The sequence below is a fragment of the Neofelis nebulosa genome, chromosome 13, assembly GCF_028018385.1.
Source record: "Neofelis nebulosa isolate mNeoNeb1 chromosome 13, mNeoNeb1.pri, whole genome shotgun sequence".
Lineage (NCBI taxonomy): Eukaryota > Metazoa > Chordata > Mammalia > Carnivora > Felidae > Neofelis > Neofelis nebulosa.
Genome location: NC_080794.1, coordinates 59,730,043 through 59,748,800, shown reverse-complemented (window position 1 = coordinate 59,748,800; position 18,758 = coordinate 59,730,043). Strand labels below are relative to the sequence as shown.

Here is an 18,758-nt window from a genome sequence, read left to right as displayed (position 1 = left end):
CGGGAAGAAAAAACAAAGCTGAGATGAACTAATGCAAGATGCAGTCACTAACACAACAGGGAAAATTCTGTCTCCCTCCTTCATATCCTCTCTGCTCATGACTGTCCTAAGACCTCGGACTTCCCCCAAATGGCCCTATAATAACCCTTTCCTCCAATATTGGAAAGTGTCTTAAAATATTTGGCTAACCTTGATTGACCAAACACAGGTTTCCAATTTTTCTTAGAACTACCATATTAGTACCAGTCATATTCATGTCACTATTTCTTTTGACACATGTTCTTTATACAACATGGTCTCTGAATCCTTTCCCATTCTGGATATACCCACCGGCCCAGTTTGTCAACATCTCACTTCCAATGTGATGCAGAAAGGGAATGTACCACCCATAGTGATTTCCAGTTCTTTACTCAATGAATCAATTAAAAGTAAACAAATTTGCACTGAATCATGAGGGAACTTTTTGAGTGGTGGAAATACTCTATATGTAGCTTGATAGGTCAAAAAGTGTTGTTGTAGGGATAAATGAGATAGTGAAAGTCAAGCACTTAGCATAGGTCTTGGCACAATGTAAGTCCTTTTATGAACCACTCCCTGCAAATCAATGCCTTCATTGCACTCTCTCTGAAGTATTATCTTCAGTTCAGAGCAATGTATTTTTTTAAGTTTATTTATTTATTTTGAGAGAGACAGAAACAGCATGAGCAGGGGAAGAGCAGAGAGAGAGAGGGAGAGAGAATCCCAAGCAGGTCCACATTGTCGGTGCAGAGTCCGATGCAGAGCTCAAACTCACGAACCACGAAATGATGACCTGAGCTGAAATCAAAAGTCAGACACTTAACCAGCTGAGTCACCCAGGCACCCCCAGAGCAGTGTATTTTGAGACAGACAATAAATTGGAGGGCAGAAGTTTCAAAGGAGAGACAGAAGCTCCTACTCACAAAAGTTCCATTAGCAATTTGTCCCTCTCTGTTTGCGCCTGTCCAGCTTTGCCCTACTCTGGTGAAGACACAATAGGTTTATCTCCTGAGGATCAACTCCACCTAATTCCTACAGTATATTGGGAATTTCTTCACCATAATGGGAGAGCATCTGAAAACCCATGTTGCTTCCATGCCTTGGGTCAAGTGTCCTGCAAAGAATTTAACCACCCCTTTGGGAGAATCTGGGCAAACCTCCTTAGGTAAATTCATCATAGAGTACATTAGAGTCTGGCCACCCAGTTCCTGGTCCTTGCTTCATTTCCACCTTAGGATTAGAGTCAGACCACAGATGTTGACCAAATTGGTAGGGGACTGACCTTGTATGCTGGTTTCAGTCCACTACTTTCATGTAGGATCTGAATTCAGTTTCCAGTGACCTCAGACTGACGTTTCTGCCCAATGACTTGGCAACAGACCAAGGATGTACTTCCCAGATGCCCCTGCAGCTGGACCCCCACCTTGGATCAAAGCCCTTGAATACACCCATGGTCTGGATCAAACATGACTTTATTTGTCTCCCTTGGACACAATGACCTGAGCTACCTACAGCAACTTCCTTTTACTCTCCCCATCTACAAAGAGCTTCAGGTACATGTCATATCTATGGATGTTCCATTTAGAACACTGACAATGAGATGAAAACATTACAAAGAGCAAACATATGAGCTCATAAAGCAAAGCAACCTATTGAAGATTTATACAGGGACAAATTTATTGAAGATGTATGGGGCAAATAGGCCTCAAAACTTTAATAGACCTAAAAACTTTACTAGTCACTGATATCTTATAATTTCATTCAGTCATTCATTATGTACTCATTTATATATTCACGCTTGCACTGATTTGAATAACATTTGATTGTCTGGAATGTGCTTGGTACTGGATATATAAAGTATGAATAAAACTTTATAAGATATATAAGATATACATAAGTATGTATAAGATATATATAAGTATTAATAAGATATATAAAGTATGAATAATCCCTGCTCTTAAAGAACTGTAAGAATTAATGTTCAGAATGTCAATGTCATCGCCTTGATCTGTCAAATAAACGATTTTATCCTTGGTATGCTCTGTTAAAAGAAACAGATGTAATACACCTCAGTAGGTTATATAAGATAATTCCATTCAATAATATTAGCTATAATTAGCACAAAATGTAATGTGTGAGCTTCAATTCTCTAGGTAACAGCATTATCAGCCTTGAGCGTGGCGTTTCTAGGACTGTATCACACCTTTGGCCTTCCTAGCTATATGGTATTGGCCTCACTTCCTCAGTTTTAAAACAGGAATAACAGTATTTCTCATGTCATAAGATTTTTGTAAAGGTCAAATGAGGTAATGGGTTCAACGTGCCTAACATGGTACCTGGAAAACTCCTGTTTACATTGTATCTTCCTTTTCAAATTTGCATATGATAGTTTTTATTTATGTAGTTTACATTAACAAGATCTCTCCATTTTTTAATATCACCTTAGAACCTCCATTTGGGGTTAATATCTAAGGTCAAGAGCAATTGGCCTTATAAAGGAAATCCTAAGTAGTAAAAGCAATAACCAAGAAGGACAACATACTCATAGCCCTAATCAAAAGGAAGTAAGTAGAAGTAAGCAGCTCAGAGTCTCAGAAATTAAAATTTGTGAGACGCTTATCAAAACTATCACCTACTAGGAAAAGATGTTAGAGCATATGACACTCTGTTAAGTTAAAACTAAACCAACTGCAGGACACATGAATAAAGTGACAGGACCCCAGTCAAGGCTCAGGCTTTCAAAGCACATCTGGACTCTGTATTAAGTTTCAGACAACACACTTAAAGTGAGACCTTAACAGCCTAGAACTGATCTGAAGCTTCCCAAAAAACAAAAGTGTTAGCCAACTGGAACTTGACAAAACAGTGAAATACAGTAGGAAAGCTGAGGCCTCTTCAGCTGGGGAATGGCAGACACGGAGGAGTCATGGCCATATCCTTTCAAATATCTGAGGGACTATCCCACAGAAAGGGATTTAGATCTGGTCCACCTCTATGGCTCAGAGGGAAGAACTAGTGCAAATGGCAGAAGGAAGATGCAGGAAAGGAGAAACATTCAGTTAAATTTTAAAAAGAGCAAATCTTTGTAACAGATCTATCTCATATAATAAGAGAACTCTCTCTGGCATTTAGGAAAAGTAAAGTATAGGAGGGCAAGCAGAGACTCTAGGACTCAACAGAGAATTCAGCTTGATCAAGACGCTGGACTGTGGATTTGGCTGGTTTCTGATAACTTTTTCAGACATCCCTGGTAAGAAAAATAAAGCAGTGATATACTTTCTAAGACATATTAACCATAAAATGAGGATAATAATAACACTGACCTGACAGAATTGTGTAAAGATAATAATAATATGTGGGAAAAGACTTCAATGGGAAAGACTAAAATGGAAACAAATAAACAAGCTCAGAGGAAACAGAGGGGAAAATTTCAATTATTATCCTCACAGAGATGAGAAAAAACTTGCATCTGTGAGACCAAAAGAGTGTACAATTTTGTTTAAATAAACAATAGAAAATAAAAACAAGTTTTTAAAATTTTAAACTACAATAACTGAAAAATGAACTTGACAAATGCCTTTGAAATTTTAAGGATAAAGCTGAGAAAATATCCTAGAAGGTAGAGCTGACTGCCAAAGAGATGGGGAGAAAACACAAGAAATTAAAATTATTAATACAAGAGAGACAGCGCCTGACTAATACACCTTCCAAAAAGAAAGATCAGGGAAAACCACGGGAAGAAAATTATCAAAGAAACCATATGAGAAAATTTCCCAGAACTAAAGGACCTGAGTTGCCAGATGGGAGGGGCTGAATGCCCAACACAATAGATGAAAATAAACACACCCCAAAGTACATCACTATACATGCATAGCACATAAGGGATAAAGAAAAAATCCTAAATGCTTCTTAGAAAACAGAGGGTGGGGTGGGAGGAACAAGTGGCATAAAAATAATTGGGAATAAGAATAGCATCAGACTTCAAAAATCCAAAAGACACAAAGGCCTCAACATTTTTAATCCAATGCACCTTTTCTCAGGAAGTACCGAAGGATGTGCTCCACCCAAGTGAGATAGTGAACCTAGGAAAAGGAAAAGATGTAGTACAAACGGAGAATCAAAATCAACAGTAGAAAGGTCAGGGGAAGAAGTCCAGGAAGACAACCATGCAGCAGTCTAGAAGAGCAATGAACTTAGATGGGGATAGGACAACAGGTTCAGAGAGGAGGTTTTAAAAAAGAACAGACAAGAAAAGAAGGACAAAAAAGAAAAATTACTGACTATGTAGGAAAGTGTATCAAAGGGTTTGTAAAAAAGGATTACTAATAGAGAGACACTAAGAACTAAGCATATAAAGAAGTGAGAGGCCTTATTAATGTCAGTAAAAATAAAAAGTCCTATAGGAAAGAACATCTGAGGCACAAACAATACTTAATAATTAGTCATGCTAAAGGAAACATTGCATATGGATTTAACCAAAACTTGTGACATCATGATGGTGTGGAGAGGGCAACCCTGCAGGAATTTAAGAAAGCAACCCACTCATGGGGCACCTGGGTGGCTGACTTTGGCTCAGGTCATGATCTCAGTTTGTGGGTTCAAGCCCCACATTGGGCTCTGTGCTGACAGCTCAGAGCCTGGAATCTGCTTCAGATTCTGTGTCTCCCTCTCTCTCTGGTCCTCCCCAACTCATACTCTGTCTCTCTCTCAAAAATAAACATTAAAAAAAATTAAAAAAAAAAAAGGCACTCAGCTACCAAAATAAGCAACAGAAAGCACAAATACCAGAAGAGATTCTGAATCTCTCTTCTTAAATCCTTTCTCTTCCCATCCCTTTATTAACATTGGTACTTGTTAGGTATCATTCTTCATCCTCTTCTGTTTTCATTCTCTACCCTTTCCAGGGAGATTTATTCATGCCCATCCTTTCCAACTCCAACTCTCATTATCTCTGGATTTTGGACAGACCTCTCTAAGCTCTAGACCCAAATTTCCAGCAATCAACATAGTATCTCTGCTTGATGTCTTATAACCATCTCTTGTTCAGCATGTGCCAGGATGAACTTGTTATCTCTCTCCTCCTCTGTCAAATCTACTCTCCTTCCCCACTTCCTAGCCTTATTTTATAAGCACTTACTGACCCAATCATTCAAATCTAAACTTGAGAATAAGTCTTGACATTTCTTTCTCCTTCTCTCCCAACAAACCACTTAGCTCTCTACTTCAGACTCTATAATTCAGAAAATTGTCTAAATCCAGCCCCTCCCATCCATTCCCCTGCCCCCACACCCTGCACCATCAATGCCTTAGTGCAGGTCCCCATCACTTCTCGCCTACTGGGCTACTGCAGAAACCCAATACGAGTCTCCCTCCATCGCTCACCAATCTTGGTTCATTCCCTAGACTGCTGCCAGAATGATTTCACAAAGCCAAGTCTTATGACCACCAAGCATGATGGTAGCATAAGTGAAAATACTTTGCCACACTCTCCCACATTTTTGTGAAAATCTACAACTATGCCTTAAAAGAAATGGGATTTTTTTCCCAAATGAAAAGCCGCTGTATTCGAATTAAGGCATGACACTAATGGCCAGCATCATCTCTTCAGGGACATGGCAGCATAACCAGGCACAAGTAAGAAGAGGCCTTAGTTGGCCCTCCTACCCATTTAACGTAGAAAGAACAAACCCACATTACGGGAGAAGAGCATCAGAGTGTGATGGGAGAGGCAAGGGTAACTCTTTGAGAAGCCCCGGGTTGGCTGTTTTGTCTCGCTTTGTTTTGTTTGTTTGAGTTTGTTTTTGCCTCTGTGACTTGGCAGCCATGTGTCTACCATGAGTATAAAGAGATCTTAGAACTGATCTCCAAAAAAAAAAAGGCATTACTCAGGCAAGGCACCAAGCAATGGAACAGCTGCTCACTCTTCAGTTCAACATAAATTTGCTGTCAGTAGGGAAGGGACAAGAGAAGAAAACAGGTCCTAAGAAGGGTCCTTCCTGGATGTCTTTATGCCTCTGGACAATAACATTGAGAGAATTCTGACAACTGTAGACTGTCCTCTCAAACATGACTAAATAGTGACAGGACATTTGTCTTCCTTCCTGGATCTGAGTTAGCTTTTTTTGGCTAGAGGATTGAAATGTCTTCCCACATGTAGAAGGAGATCTAGCACTTAGTGACTACATTCTTCCGGGATCCAAAGGGAATTTGAGGGGGCCAAGGGGAGACTATGCATTCCAATCATCTCTAACACCGGGCTAGGATGAATCTCCCCCAACACTTCCTTCAATTCTTTTTAGAACAAGGTGAAAAATACACACATTCATTTGCACACACATACGAAAGGAATCTTTTTTTTTTTTAAGGGTAAGGCCTTAGACTAAATAAATTTTACAGTAAAGTAGAAAGAACGATGAAGGAAAAGCTTGCCTCTAAAATAGATATGATGCAAGAACGAGAGAGAAATCTTTCCTTGTTTATTTTTTAGTTAGATACAAGAGGATGTTGCTATGAGAAGAGAACAGACGAAGATAAAAGATTTCATGGTAACCAAAAACACTGCAGCTGAATGAAAGTTTATATTGGAATAATTAAGGATAATTGCATCAGTGATGTAGAGCATATCATAGGAAAACACTCTCAGAATACAAAAAAAAAAAAAAAAAAAACCAATGAAGGAAAGGAAAGAGAAAGAAAGAGAGAGAGAAAGGTAGATGGTGTTCAGAGATTAGAGATCCAAATAATAGGTCCTGGAGGGAAAAAATGAACAAAGCAGGAACACTGATAGGAGTTATGTCAAGAGAAATCTTTCTTGCTCCTAAAGAAGTCCTGAATTTGGCAATCAAAGGGGTTTACCATATTCTAGGCAAAATCTGTGAAAGGAAGTCTGTACTCAGTTGTCTTGCTGTAAGAAGTATAAATGTCAGGACTAGAGAACAGAAGAATGTTAGGGCTGGAAAACAGCTGTCCTCAAACTTCTCAGCACCAGACACCTCAAGACAGTAGAAGAATATTTCCAATTACAGGAGGGGATAAGATGTCTATATTTAGACAAATTGTCACCCTCTTACCACACTGATGCCCTTTCTAAAAAATTACTTTGGTATGCTGACTAGAGCATTATGAAGAGAAACAAAATTAAGAACTCAAGGATGGGATTGAACGCATAATGAGAAAAGAACTATATTGAAACCAATTAAATCCATGGAGGGATGAGTATAATTATTAATATCCAAATAAAAAGGAAAAACCTATTAAATAAATGCCTAATATAGTTTTAGATATTGGAATTTATAATATTATGAAATTAAATAATTAAAATAAGAAAGGAAGACCGAGGGAAGCAAAAGCTCTTAAATTCTTACCTTTCATAACACAGCCACAATTACTCTTGTTTTTACTTTGATATTAAGATAAACTTAAGCTCAGGAATGTTTTTATTTTCATTTAATATATCCACAGAGAAAAAGAAAAATAAGATATCTGTTATCCACAGCTTTCTAGAAATATAGATAAAAATAAATAAGCAAAAGCGCAGAGTCCATATAGCAAAAAGCATAATATGAGAAAACATTCAACACCAGGGAGAATAAAACAAGAATGTTACGTAAAATAAATGTGAACTAGTATAAATTCCTCCATGAAAACTCCAGAGACTCTCCAGAGACTCAACTTGGATTTAAAAAGCCAATGGTTCATGGGGCACCTGGGTTGCTCAGTCAGCTAAACGTCCAACTTTGGCTCAGATCATGATCTCACAGTTTGTGAGTTCGAGCCCTGCGTCAGGCTCTGTGCACAGCTTGGAGCCTGCTTTGGATCCTGTGCCTCATTCTCTCTCTGTCCCTCCCCCACTTGTGCTCTCTCTCTCTCTCTGCCTCTTAAAAATAAATACATGTAAAAAAAATTTTTTTTTAAATAGCCAATGGTTCATAAAGGATACATGGAGAATAAAATGAAAATTCCAGCTGGCTTCTTTGCAGAAATTGACAAGCTGATCCTAAAATTCATATGGAAATTCAAGGGACCCCAAAGAGTAAAAACAATCTTGAAAAAAAGAACTGACTCTGATTTCAAAACTTACTACAAAGTTATAGTAATCAAGACAGGGTGGAACTGACACAGAGATAGACATACAGATCAACAGAATAGAGCTGAGAGTCCTCACATTTACAGTCACTTGCTTTTCAACAAGGCTGCCAAGAAAATTCACTGGGGAAGAGAATAATCTTTCCAATAAATGGTGCTGGGACGACTGGATATTCACATGAAGTTGGGCCTCCACCTCATACCACATCCAAAAATTATTCAAAATGGATCAAAGACCTAAATGTGAGAGCTAAAACCAGAAAATCGTTCAAACAAAACATAAGTGCAAATGTTCATGACTATGGATTAGACAAAGGTTCCTACTCCAAAGAAGATCTACAAATACCCATTAAACACACAAACAGATGCTCAAAATCATTAGCCATCAAGGAAATGCAAATCAAAGCCACGAGACACCACTTAACGCTCAATATGATGGCTATAATCAAAGATCAATAAAAAAATAAAAAGGGCTAAGTAAGGATGGAGAGAGACCGCAACCATCACACACTGCTGGTGGGAATGTAAAATGATGCAGCTACTTTGGAAAACAGTCTGGCAGTTCCTCAAATGGTTAAGCGTAGATATACGACCCACTTCTTGGTATATATCCAAGAGAAATTAAGAACATAGATCCACACAAAAACTAGTCCATGAATGCTCAGAGCAGCATTATTCATAATGATAAAAGGTAGACACACCTCAAATACCCACTAAGTGATGAATGGATAAAATGTGGTTTTATGGATAAAATGGATAAAATGTGGAATATATGATAGGTAATGTTCAGAAGAGGCAAAACTTTAGCAGAAAGGAGGCTGGTGTTTGCCAAAGGCTGTGGGGGGAAGAAACGGTATGTGGAGATGAAATGGAAGCGACTAATGGGTACAGAGTTTCTCTCTGGGGTGATAAAATGTTCCAAAATTGATTGTAGCGATGACTACACAATTCTGTGAACGTAGTAAAAAACACCAAAAAGTGGATGTTAAGTGGGTGAATTATGTGGTATGTGAATTATATCTCAAAATAATAGTAAGATCAACAACTATGAGTTCAAATCTCAACTTCAACACGGACCAATGGAGAGACTTTTGCTAACTCACTTCTTCAGTCTCTCGTTTGTAAGACAGGGACAGTAAACAGTACTGATCTCCAAAACTTGTTTGAGAACTGAGTTAACAGCTGTAAGGTGACTAGAACAGCAGGTGGTCCAATACACACCGAACCTGTAGGTTAACTAACTAAAGTCACTACCACTTCCACGCATTAAAAACTTGCTGTATTTGTTTCCTATGGCTGCCATAACAAATTACCACCAACTTGGTGGCTTAAAGCAAAATACACATTTACTCTCTCACAGTTTCACAGGTCCAAAGTCTGAAATCAGCTTCATTGGGCTGAAATCAGGGTGTTGGCAGAGCCATTCTTCCTTTTCCATCTTCTAAACTCCATTCCATGCGTTCCTTGGCTAGTGGCCCTCTCCCCCACATTCAAAGCCAGAGGCACAGCATCTTGCTTCAGTGGTTACATTGCCTTCTGTGTCAAATCCCCCACTCCCTCCCTCTTATAAGGATATTGGTTGCATTTAGGGCCCGCCTGGCTAATCCAGGATACTCTCCCCAGTTAAAGATCCTTAATTTAATCACATCTGTGAAGACTCTTTTTCAATAGGACATGCATGAATTCTAAAGATTAGGAGCTATAATCTTTGCAGCCTACCTCGGTTACTATATTGACCAAAAAAGAAGAAAAAGAAAGTAAATCTATGGGGAAAAGCTCTATTTCTATGAAAAAAATCTATTTCTCAAGTCACCAAAAGAAAGCAATAAAAAGAAAACATAGGGGCTCCTGGGTGATTCAGTCAGTGAAGCATCTGACTCGATTTCCGCTCAGGTCATGATCTCATGGTTCGTGGGATCGAGCCCCACAATGACAGCAGGCTCCACAATTGTGACAGGCTCCACAATGACAGCAGGATTCTCTCTCTCCCTCTCTCTCTCTCTGCCCCTCCCGTGCACTCTCTCTGTCTCTCCAAATAAATTAATTTAAAAAAATATTTAAAAGAAGACATTAAGCAAAAGATGGTACCAGGCACGTTTTTACATAGCTGAAATTAGAAAATATGAGTACTGCACTATTAATTTCTGTTAACTAACCCTGTTCACTGGAAACAAGGGTTGTTCGGGTCCTATCTATCCTGTCTTTTGAGCACAAAGCCTAAAAAATTATTTTACTGATGACGCATCACTTCAGATGTCTTTTTGTGCATGTGTCTGAGTCTTTATCCACTTAAGCAATACTGTTTCAGTTTTATGGTTCAGTGATTCTGACCCCACCTCTTAAATCCTGCCAAACAGTCCCACATCCTGGCTCTGGCCTCCTGGAACTTGCCATGGTTACATGAAACAGAGAGGCCGGGTAATTCTCACTCACAGCCACTGCATACTTCCTAGCCATACGAGGCTCAGCTGCTTCAGATGTCACCTGAGAACTTCCTCTCACCTTCTTGTCTCTTTCCCAACACTGAATTACTCCTTCTCTGCATCTTCTTGACCTTCCCTCCGTACTCCCAACTTTCCATCATGCCCCTACTTTTCTAACAAGCCACAATAAAAATGACTCAGGTCGCATTTCCCCACCAGAACTGAAAATAATGGATATTGACTATCATTTCACATAGGAGAAAATTATGGTTGGGAAGGGGTTACCATATGATTGAAATGACTGGGTAGATTTTTAAATACCCACTCTTATGTCTTAAAAACAGAATATATCTCCTTTATAAGCATTCACAAAAAATTCACTACATGCTTAAATACAAAGAAATCTCAGAAATTATAAAGCCATATTCTGTATCCATTGTGAAATAAAATGAAATTTTAATTAAAATTAATAGTTTAAACAAAAATAACAATCACTTGGAACTTAAAAAATATATATTATTCTGGGTTAAAGAGACCATAAAAATGCAGTATCAAACTATTTTGAAAACCACAGCACCACTGATAAAAGTGTATTGGATCTATTTACAGCTATAAGTCTTTGTACAAAAAAAAACACACTAAGGGAAGACTCAGAAAAACTTGTGAATATGGCAGAAAAACTTGAATATCTTTATTTGATGAAGAGCTCACATAAATTAAATTGAAAACATAAAATCCAAATAAGTAATAAAAGGGCAAAGGATATAAACAGTATACAAAAGAAGGATATTATGTTAAAAAACACTGAATTTACTGGTAATTAAAGAAATACTAATTTGGGGTGCCTGGGTGGCTCAGTAGGTTGAGCATCCTACTCTTGATTTTGGCTCAGGTCACAATCTGACAGTTTCATGAGTTTGAGCCCGACGTTGGGCTCTGCATTGCCAATGCAGAGCTTGCTTGGGACTCTCTCTCTCTGCCCCTCCCCTGCTCATGCTCTCTCTGTCTCTCTCAAAATTAATAACAAAATTTAAAAAACACAAATTAAAACAACATAAAAGTAGATAAGATTATTTTTTAAAAAAACACCAAAGCTGTCAGGGATGCAACAAAACAGGAGCTGCTTGTGGAAGCATGAAATGTCCACCCTTACGGACAGCAACTTGGCAACAGTAATCAAGAACTTTAAAAACTATTTACAAGTTTTAATCTGGTATTTCTACTTCTGGGACTCTATCTATCCTAGCATGCAACCCTACGTATGGAAAAACTTTATGCATAAAGACGTTTATTGGAAATGGTAACAACCTAAATGTTCAATAACAGGAGAATTATTAAATTATAGGACCATAAAAATTATGATAACAGAGCAAGGCTAAGATAGAAATGTTCATGCTTCACTGCTATGCTAAAATCCAGGCTTTAAAACTGTATGTATAGCCTAACAATCATAATGCCATCTCATAATTTTTCAAGATCCTAGCCAAGAAAATGCAAAAAGAGAAACAACACAGGCATAGTAAAAGGAACTGCAAGGAAATACACCAAGATATTGTCGGGAATGATTGTTTTTCTTTTCTCCCCCAATCTATATTTTCATGTTTTCTTTAACGGGCATGTGCCACATTACTTACACTCTCACGGTCATAAAGAATTGTCCACATCCCTTCTATGAATCAAAAGGAAACACGTCTTTATGAAGGACATGTACTGCCATTGTTCCTGGGTCTCTAAAGTCATGTTGATATTCTAGCACAAACACAACAGGATGGAAGCATGTTACACAAACTCTTCTCTGCCTTCTTTTCTCCAACAGCTTCTTTTTTCCTCATAATTCCCTCAATTTTCCAAACTAAAGAAATTCCACTGGTCCTCTCTGCACCCACTTCCCCCCTTTGCACCTAGAATCATTCCCACCTCACTTCTGCAGAGTGGGTACAATGCCCCAGGCACACTATTCCCAGTCTCAGAGCCCTGAGTCCCTGCTACCCCTACTCCATGGTACTCCAAACATCCAGGAAAGGGTTCTAGAGACAATACTTCTCCAGTACTTCTCAGGTTGGAGGCAGGGAATAAAAGCAGGGAGACTTGGAGCCATGGAGAAAAAGTGGGAGATATTTAGAAACTCCGACACTGGGAGTATTACTTTTTAGTAATAATAGTTTGTGTGCAATAAATTCAGACTTCTTTCTTGTATGGCAAATTAGAGGTTAGCTTCCTGTTCTAGGTCATGTATTGAATAAATGAATAAACCCTTCATTTATTGAAGAAATAAATGGCCCCTGGCTGAATGAACGAATGAACGAATGAATGAATGACATTTCCCATGATCCTGCAATGACATAGGTAATCTGTGACTCAAAGTCTCCTCTGGCAAAGGAAACAAAAACAAAATCAAACTATTGATATTACACCAAAATAAAAAGCTTTTGTACAACAAAGGAAACCATCAAGAAAACATAAAGGCAACCTACTGAATGGGAGAAGATGTTTGCAAATGACACATCTGACAAGGGGTTAATATCCAAAATATATAAAGAATTTATACAACTCAACACCAAAACAAACAAACAAACAAACCAGATAATCCAATTGAAAAATGGACAGAAGACATGAATAGACATTTTTTCAAGAAAGACATACAGATTGCCAACAGATACATGAAAAGATGCTCAACATCACTCATCATCAGAGAAATGCAAATCACACCACAATGAGATATCACCTCACACCTGTCAGATTAGCTAAAATCAAAAACATATGAAATAATAAGTGTTGGTAAGGATGTGGAGAAAAATGAATCCTCATGCACTGTTGGTGGGAATGCAAGCTGGTGCAGCCACTGTGGAAAACAGTATGGAGCTTCCTCAAAAAATAAAAATAGAACTACCATATCATCTAGTAATTCCACTACTGGGTATTTACCCAAGGAAAATGAAAACACTAATTTTAAAAGTATGTGTACCAGGGACACCTGGGTGGCTCACTCAGTTGAGTGTCCAACACTTGATTTTGGCTCAGGTCATAATCTCAAGGTTCGTGAGTTTGAGCCCGGCATTGTGCTCTGTGCTGACAGTGCAGAGCCCACTAGGGATTCTCCCTCTCCCTCTCTCTGCCCTTCCCTATCTCCCTCTCCTTCTCCCTCTCTCTCTCAAAAATAAATAAACTTTAAAATATATATATGCACCCTTATGTTTATTGCAGCATTATTTACAAGAGCCAAGATATGGAAGCAACCCAAGCATCCATCAATAGATGAATGAATAAAGAAGAGATGGTAGGGGCACCTGGCTGGCTCAGTCAGTGGAACACACAACTCTTGATCTCAGGGTTGTGAGTTCAAGACCCATGTTGGGCATGGAGCTTACTTAAAAAAATGAAATAAAGAAAGAAGAGGCATTATATATATTCAATGGAATATATATAATATATATATAAAAAGAATAAAGACTGAGATCTTGCCATTTGCAACAACATAGATGGATCTAGAGGGTATAATGCTAAGTGAAATAAGTCAGAGAAAAACAAATACCATAGGATTTCATTCGTGTGGATTTTAAGAAACAAAACAAACAAAGAGGGAAAAACAAAAATAGACTCTTAAATTCAGAGAACAAACTTGTAGTTGCCAGAGCGGGGGATGAACTAGGTAAAGGGGATTAAGAGTACATATATCATCATGAGCACCAAGTAATGTATAGAATTGTTGAATCAATAAAACTAATATGACTAATATAAACGAATATAAACTAATATAACACCACATGTTAATTACACTTGAATAAAATAAATGTCCCCTCTTCCTATACTATCTCTGGGCCCTTGGCCAAGTGACTTCCCTCCTCAGCTATGAGATGCAGAAACCGATATCACAGGTTTGTTGTGAAGATTCTATGACACAATGCATATAAAAATTACAGTGCCTGGTACATAGTAATCAATGTTAGCCCTTATTATTAACACTTCACAGAGTCTGGTTTCAGTTAAAGTTGGTTGTATATATGTCTGTCTTCCTTCACTAGACTGTGAGCAAACTGTTTATATCTCACCCATCTGGCATGGGGACTTACAAATGGTAGACACACAATAATATTTGTCAAATTGCTTTGAAGGTATGCCAGAAAGAGGAAAGGGAGGGTGCTGGAAACAAGTTTAACGTACTTTATGATTTTACTCAGGGCCAACCTCTGCAGTGTATGTTTTTCTTCTATTACCAGAACACATTGTCTCGGACTATAAGGTTGCTATTAAATGGGGCTGGGGAAGCACTCTCAACAATAGCCAAATTATGGAAAGAGCCTAAATGTCCATCAACTGATGAATGGATAAAGAAATTGTGGTTTATATACACAACGGAGTACTACATGGCAATGAGAAAGAACGAAATATGGCCCTTTGTAGCAACGTGGATGGAACTGGAGAGTGTGATGCTAAGTGAAATAAGCCATACAGAGAAAGACAGATACCATATGGTTTCACTCTTATGTGGATCCTGAGAAACTTAACAGAAACCCATGGGGGAGGGGAAGGAAAAAAAAAAAAAAAGAGGTTAGAGTGGGAGAGAGCCAAAGCATAAGAGATTGTTAAATACTGAGAACAAACTGAGGGTTGATGGGGGGTGGGAGGGAGAGGAGGGTGGGTGATGGGTATTGAGGGGGGCACCTTTTGGGATGAGCACTGGGTGTTGTATGGAAACCAATTTGACAATAAATTTCATATATTAAAAAATAAATAAATAAATGGGGCTGGGGAGGCACTATTTCTGGAACCAGATGCTCTGTTCAGAGATAGTGAGGTTGTGCTACGAGGCATCTGAAATCTCCAGTTTGGCCCCTGGCTGAATGGGGAGTGGGGGCTAAAGTTCTGCCAGAGCTGGATTGGCCAACCTGGGTACCCTGGCATGGGGCCACATCAGCTCTGATGATCAGCCTCCTAGAAGGGATGCATCTTGTTTCTCGGCGTATTCACTTAGGGGGGTATCTTAATAGAGTGAATAAAAGAGCGGTATGTACCAGCGGGAACTCTACTGAAAACTCATAGGTCCCCTTTTATTTCTCATTTATTTTTTTATTTACTTATTTTGGCAGCACTAGGGTTTATTAAACTGTGCCTTAGTACAGGTACTGGGGCTTGCCCATGGTATTCTTGAAGTATCAAAGCTAGGAGGTTCTGCCAATTCTTCTCGAGCAATGACACCAGGAAATTGACAGCTAAGTGGATGTTGTTCACAAGCTCATCATCTGTCGTCTTCATGTGGCCAAGTTCACTTCATCTACTTTGACCGCTATGTTCTCATTGTAGGCCAGCAAGGAAGGGAACTTGCCAGGCTTAGTCAGGCCTGGACCCAGGATTTGTGGGATCTGCTTGCTCAGAGATTCTGAAGCAAAAAAGGCATTATACTTCTTGGCCAGCTTCCTGACTAATTTTTTATTCTTGCTGAGTTTCTTCAATGCCTCAATGTCCATGTGGGGAATAACCATAGCCTTGGCCTCATTACAGTGCTGCTGGTCCCCTAAAACACATACAGAGAACGCGGGGCAGGGAGTGGACGTAAGCCTGACGTTGCCCAAGAAGAATTTGTCCTTCAGAGGGTTATAGTTCTTCAAGCTGACCTGCAGCTCCACCATCTCCCAAAACTCCTGGTGCTTGGGCTGGCCCGTTCCTGGGCAGGACTTCCCGCACCGCCTCATACAGGGTGTCACGGGAGACTTTGTTGCTCATGGTGCCACGTACCACAATAATCAGAAAAGAGTCATAGGGTCCCCTTTTAAACTAGCCTTCTGATTCTTGGATAAACATCAGCTAAAAAAATAATACTTAGTTTACTAAATATTTGTTGAGTTCCTATTATGTGTGAAACATTGTACTAGACACTGGCAATCCAAAGGTGAATAAAGAAATTATAATCAGGGTAAGGGGGAGGAAATGCAGAGGACAGCAATGTGGATGAGTATCATGAGCACCAGCTTAGGCGTAAGCAGTGGAGGTGTTGTAGAAACATCCAAGTCAGGGGTTAACCTAAGGCTCAAGGGAAGGAGAAGGCATGACGTGGCAGTTGGTAACCAAGATAAAGCTTGAAAGAATGATTGCAACAGCTCACATTTACTGAACACATACTCTATACGTCAGATCCTATTCTGAGAATTTTGCATAAATTCCTCAGTCTTTATAATAACGCTATGAGGCAGATATTATTATTCTATTCATTTTATAGATGAAGAAACCAAGGCACTCAGTTAGTAAATGGTGGAGCTGGGATTCAAATCTAGGCAGTGGGGCTCCAGACTGAAGGGGAAGGAGAAGGCCACATAGGCCTTCAAGGCAGAAGCAAGTGCCATGTAACAGTCTGAGAGGGCGGAAAGGAACAAGGTCATTTGGGGAACTGAAAGTGGCTGGGGGTGGGGACCGAAGTTCAGAGATGACTGGGCTCGCTCTGTAGGTTAGAAGGGAAACCAGAGGGAGGGTATTTCTGGTCTGGACTTGGAAAAACTAGCTGTGTGATTACTGTCACATAACCCCTCCTGGTCCCACTCTCTTCCTTTTGTAAAAGGGTAAAACTAACAATACCTGGGCTCTATCATAGAGAATGGCCATGAGCACCAAATGAGAAAATGTATGTGAATTGATACCAAAGCACAGATTCCTTCTCAGACTTGAGATTTCATCAGTATCATTTCTCCCAGTAGCTCAAAGCTCTGCAGACTCAGAATCAACCACATCTGGCCATAGTAGCCAGAGCCTTCAGGAGTTTTAACAGTGAGAGTATAGAAAAAAAGCCTACAGACCCTGAGTCCAATGACCTGTATCTAAATTCACCATTCACTAACAGTGTGATCCCAAGGCAAGCAACACTCTCATTATATCACCACCATGTGGAAAATGAGAATGATAATGATAGCACTCACCTCTTAAGTTGATGTGAGGAATAAATAATACAGGTAATGTGTTTAGAATAGCTCCCGGCGCAGAGTAAAGACTTAGTAAACGTTAATAGCTTTTATCACTATCATTAAGAACCCGTTGACTATTCATCCCATTGCTCTGCATTCTTTGTGATAAAAACATGTGGGGCTATCAGAAATTAGAGATGAAGAAGAAGGTTTGCAACCCTACACAACACACTGCTGTAGAGACTCTCCCTGACTCCCATGGGCTGGCAAGCAGCTGGCTCTCCATCGTGGCAGAAAATGCCCAAAAGAGGTAAAAGACAGAGAGTGCACACCATCTGCGCAAACTAGGCTGCTCTTACAGTTTTTAGACAAAAGCTAAATATAGTCACCCAGATATGCCTTGCTTTTTTAAGATAAAACTGTTCACCCCTCCACCCCTTCACTCCACCCCCACCCAGACACACACCATACATATACACACATCCCAAGAAGCGGTTCGTCTTTTTTAAGACATACTGTGAGGTCCTGTTGTGACAGCCTCTTGCCACATTAACTTCTCTATCTAACTCCTGGCAGAGAACCCTTGGCTAATTTAACAACAGGAAAGCACGCAGGAAATTTGAGAACAAAACAAATCTCCTACACACAGAGCCCAGCATCTTCAAGCAAACTCGCTGAGGTACAGACCCGAAGCAAGATGACTCTGGACTATAAATGAGGCAGCTGCTTCTTAAAACCGCAAAGGGATGGAAGGAGTCATTTGCCGCTAAAACACTAGAGCTGAATGCAAATTGATCATGAATATTCATGAGCCCCTCCAGCTTACTCAAGAGCCACCCTTCACTAAAACCCCGGGGCTTTGCTTCCTAAAAAGTTTCCCAAAGTTCTTTCTCTGCCTCCTCTCTGTAGGAGAGGGTGGGAAAGTTCATTTGGGGATTTATGCCTCTTGCTCTTTCAAGTACTTGCTTTTGGTCTGGGTTTTTGGGGTTTTTTTCCTTCTTTTTTTTTTTTTTTTTTTTTTGGTTTGTTCTTAAGGATTCAGATCAAATCAATTTGCTCTTACCCTTTCTATCTTCCATAATTGGCAGCTTTTGTTTTCTTCCTCTTTGCTCTATTTTTTCAGCTTCTGCTTGCTGTGCTCGGTCTCAGTGAGAGAGGTACTCAAGGAACCGAGATATAACAGACCCTCGGGCTTGTGGGAGGGGCTAAATTAGCCGGCCCCGTTTCGGAAGGAACCTCAAACCCTATGTCTCTTTCATTGACTGGAAAGAATAGATTGGCTGAGTCCCGCTGCTCATTTCCCTAAAGCACACGAAGATTTGACTGGGTTGGGGTTGTCATT

At 39.5% G+C, this 18,758-nt stretch overlaps 1 protein-coding gene and 1 pseudogene across 3 annotated transcripts in view; both read right to left on the bottom strand.

Annotated features, from left to right (window-relative positions):
• Positions 1–18,758, bottom strand: part of ENTPD1 (ectonucleoside triphosphate diphosphohydrolase 1) — a 129,332-nt gene that overhangs the window by 72,391 nt on the left and 38,183 nt on the right. Inside the window, exon 1 of one of the 3 annotated variants that reach the window (XM_058697301.1) lies at positions 18,480–18,609. The exons of the other annotated variants lie outside the window; for them this stretch is intronic. Within the exon in view, the coding sequence (XP_058553284.1) occupies positions 18,480–18,495 (16 nt within the window). The 5' untranslated portion in view covers positions 18,496–18,609. Of the gene's footprint in view, positions 1–18,479; positions 18,610–18,758 lie in introns of those variants that run through there. 3 annotated transcript variants of the gene reach the window in all.
• LOC131493130 (large ribosomal subunit protein uL1-like) lies at positions 15,147–18,439 on the bottom strand (annotated as a pseudogene).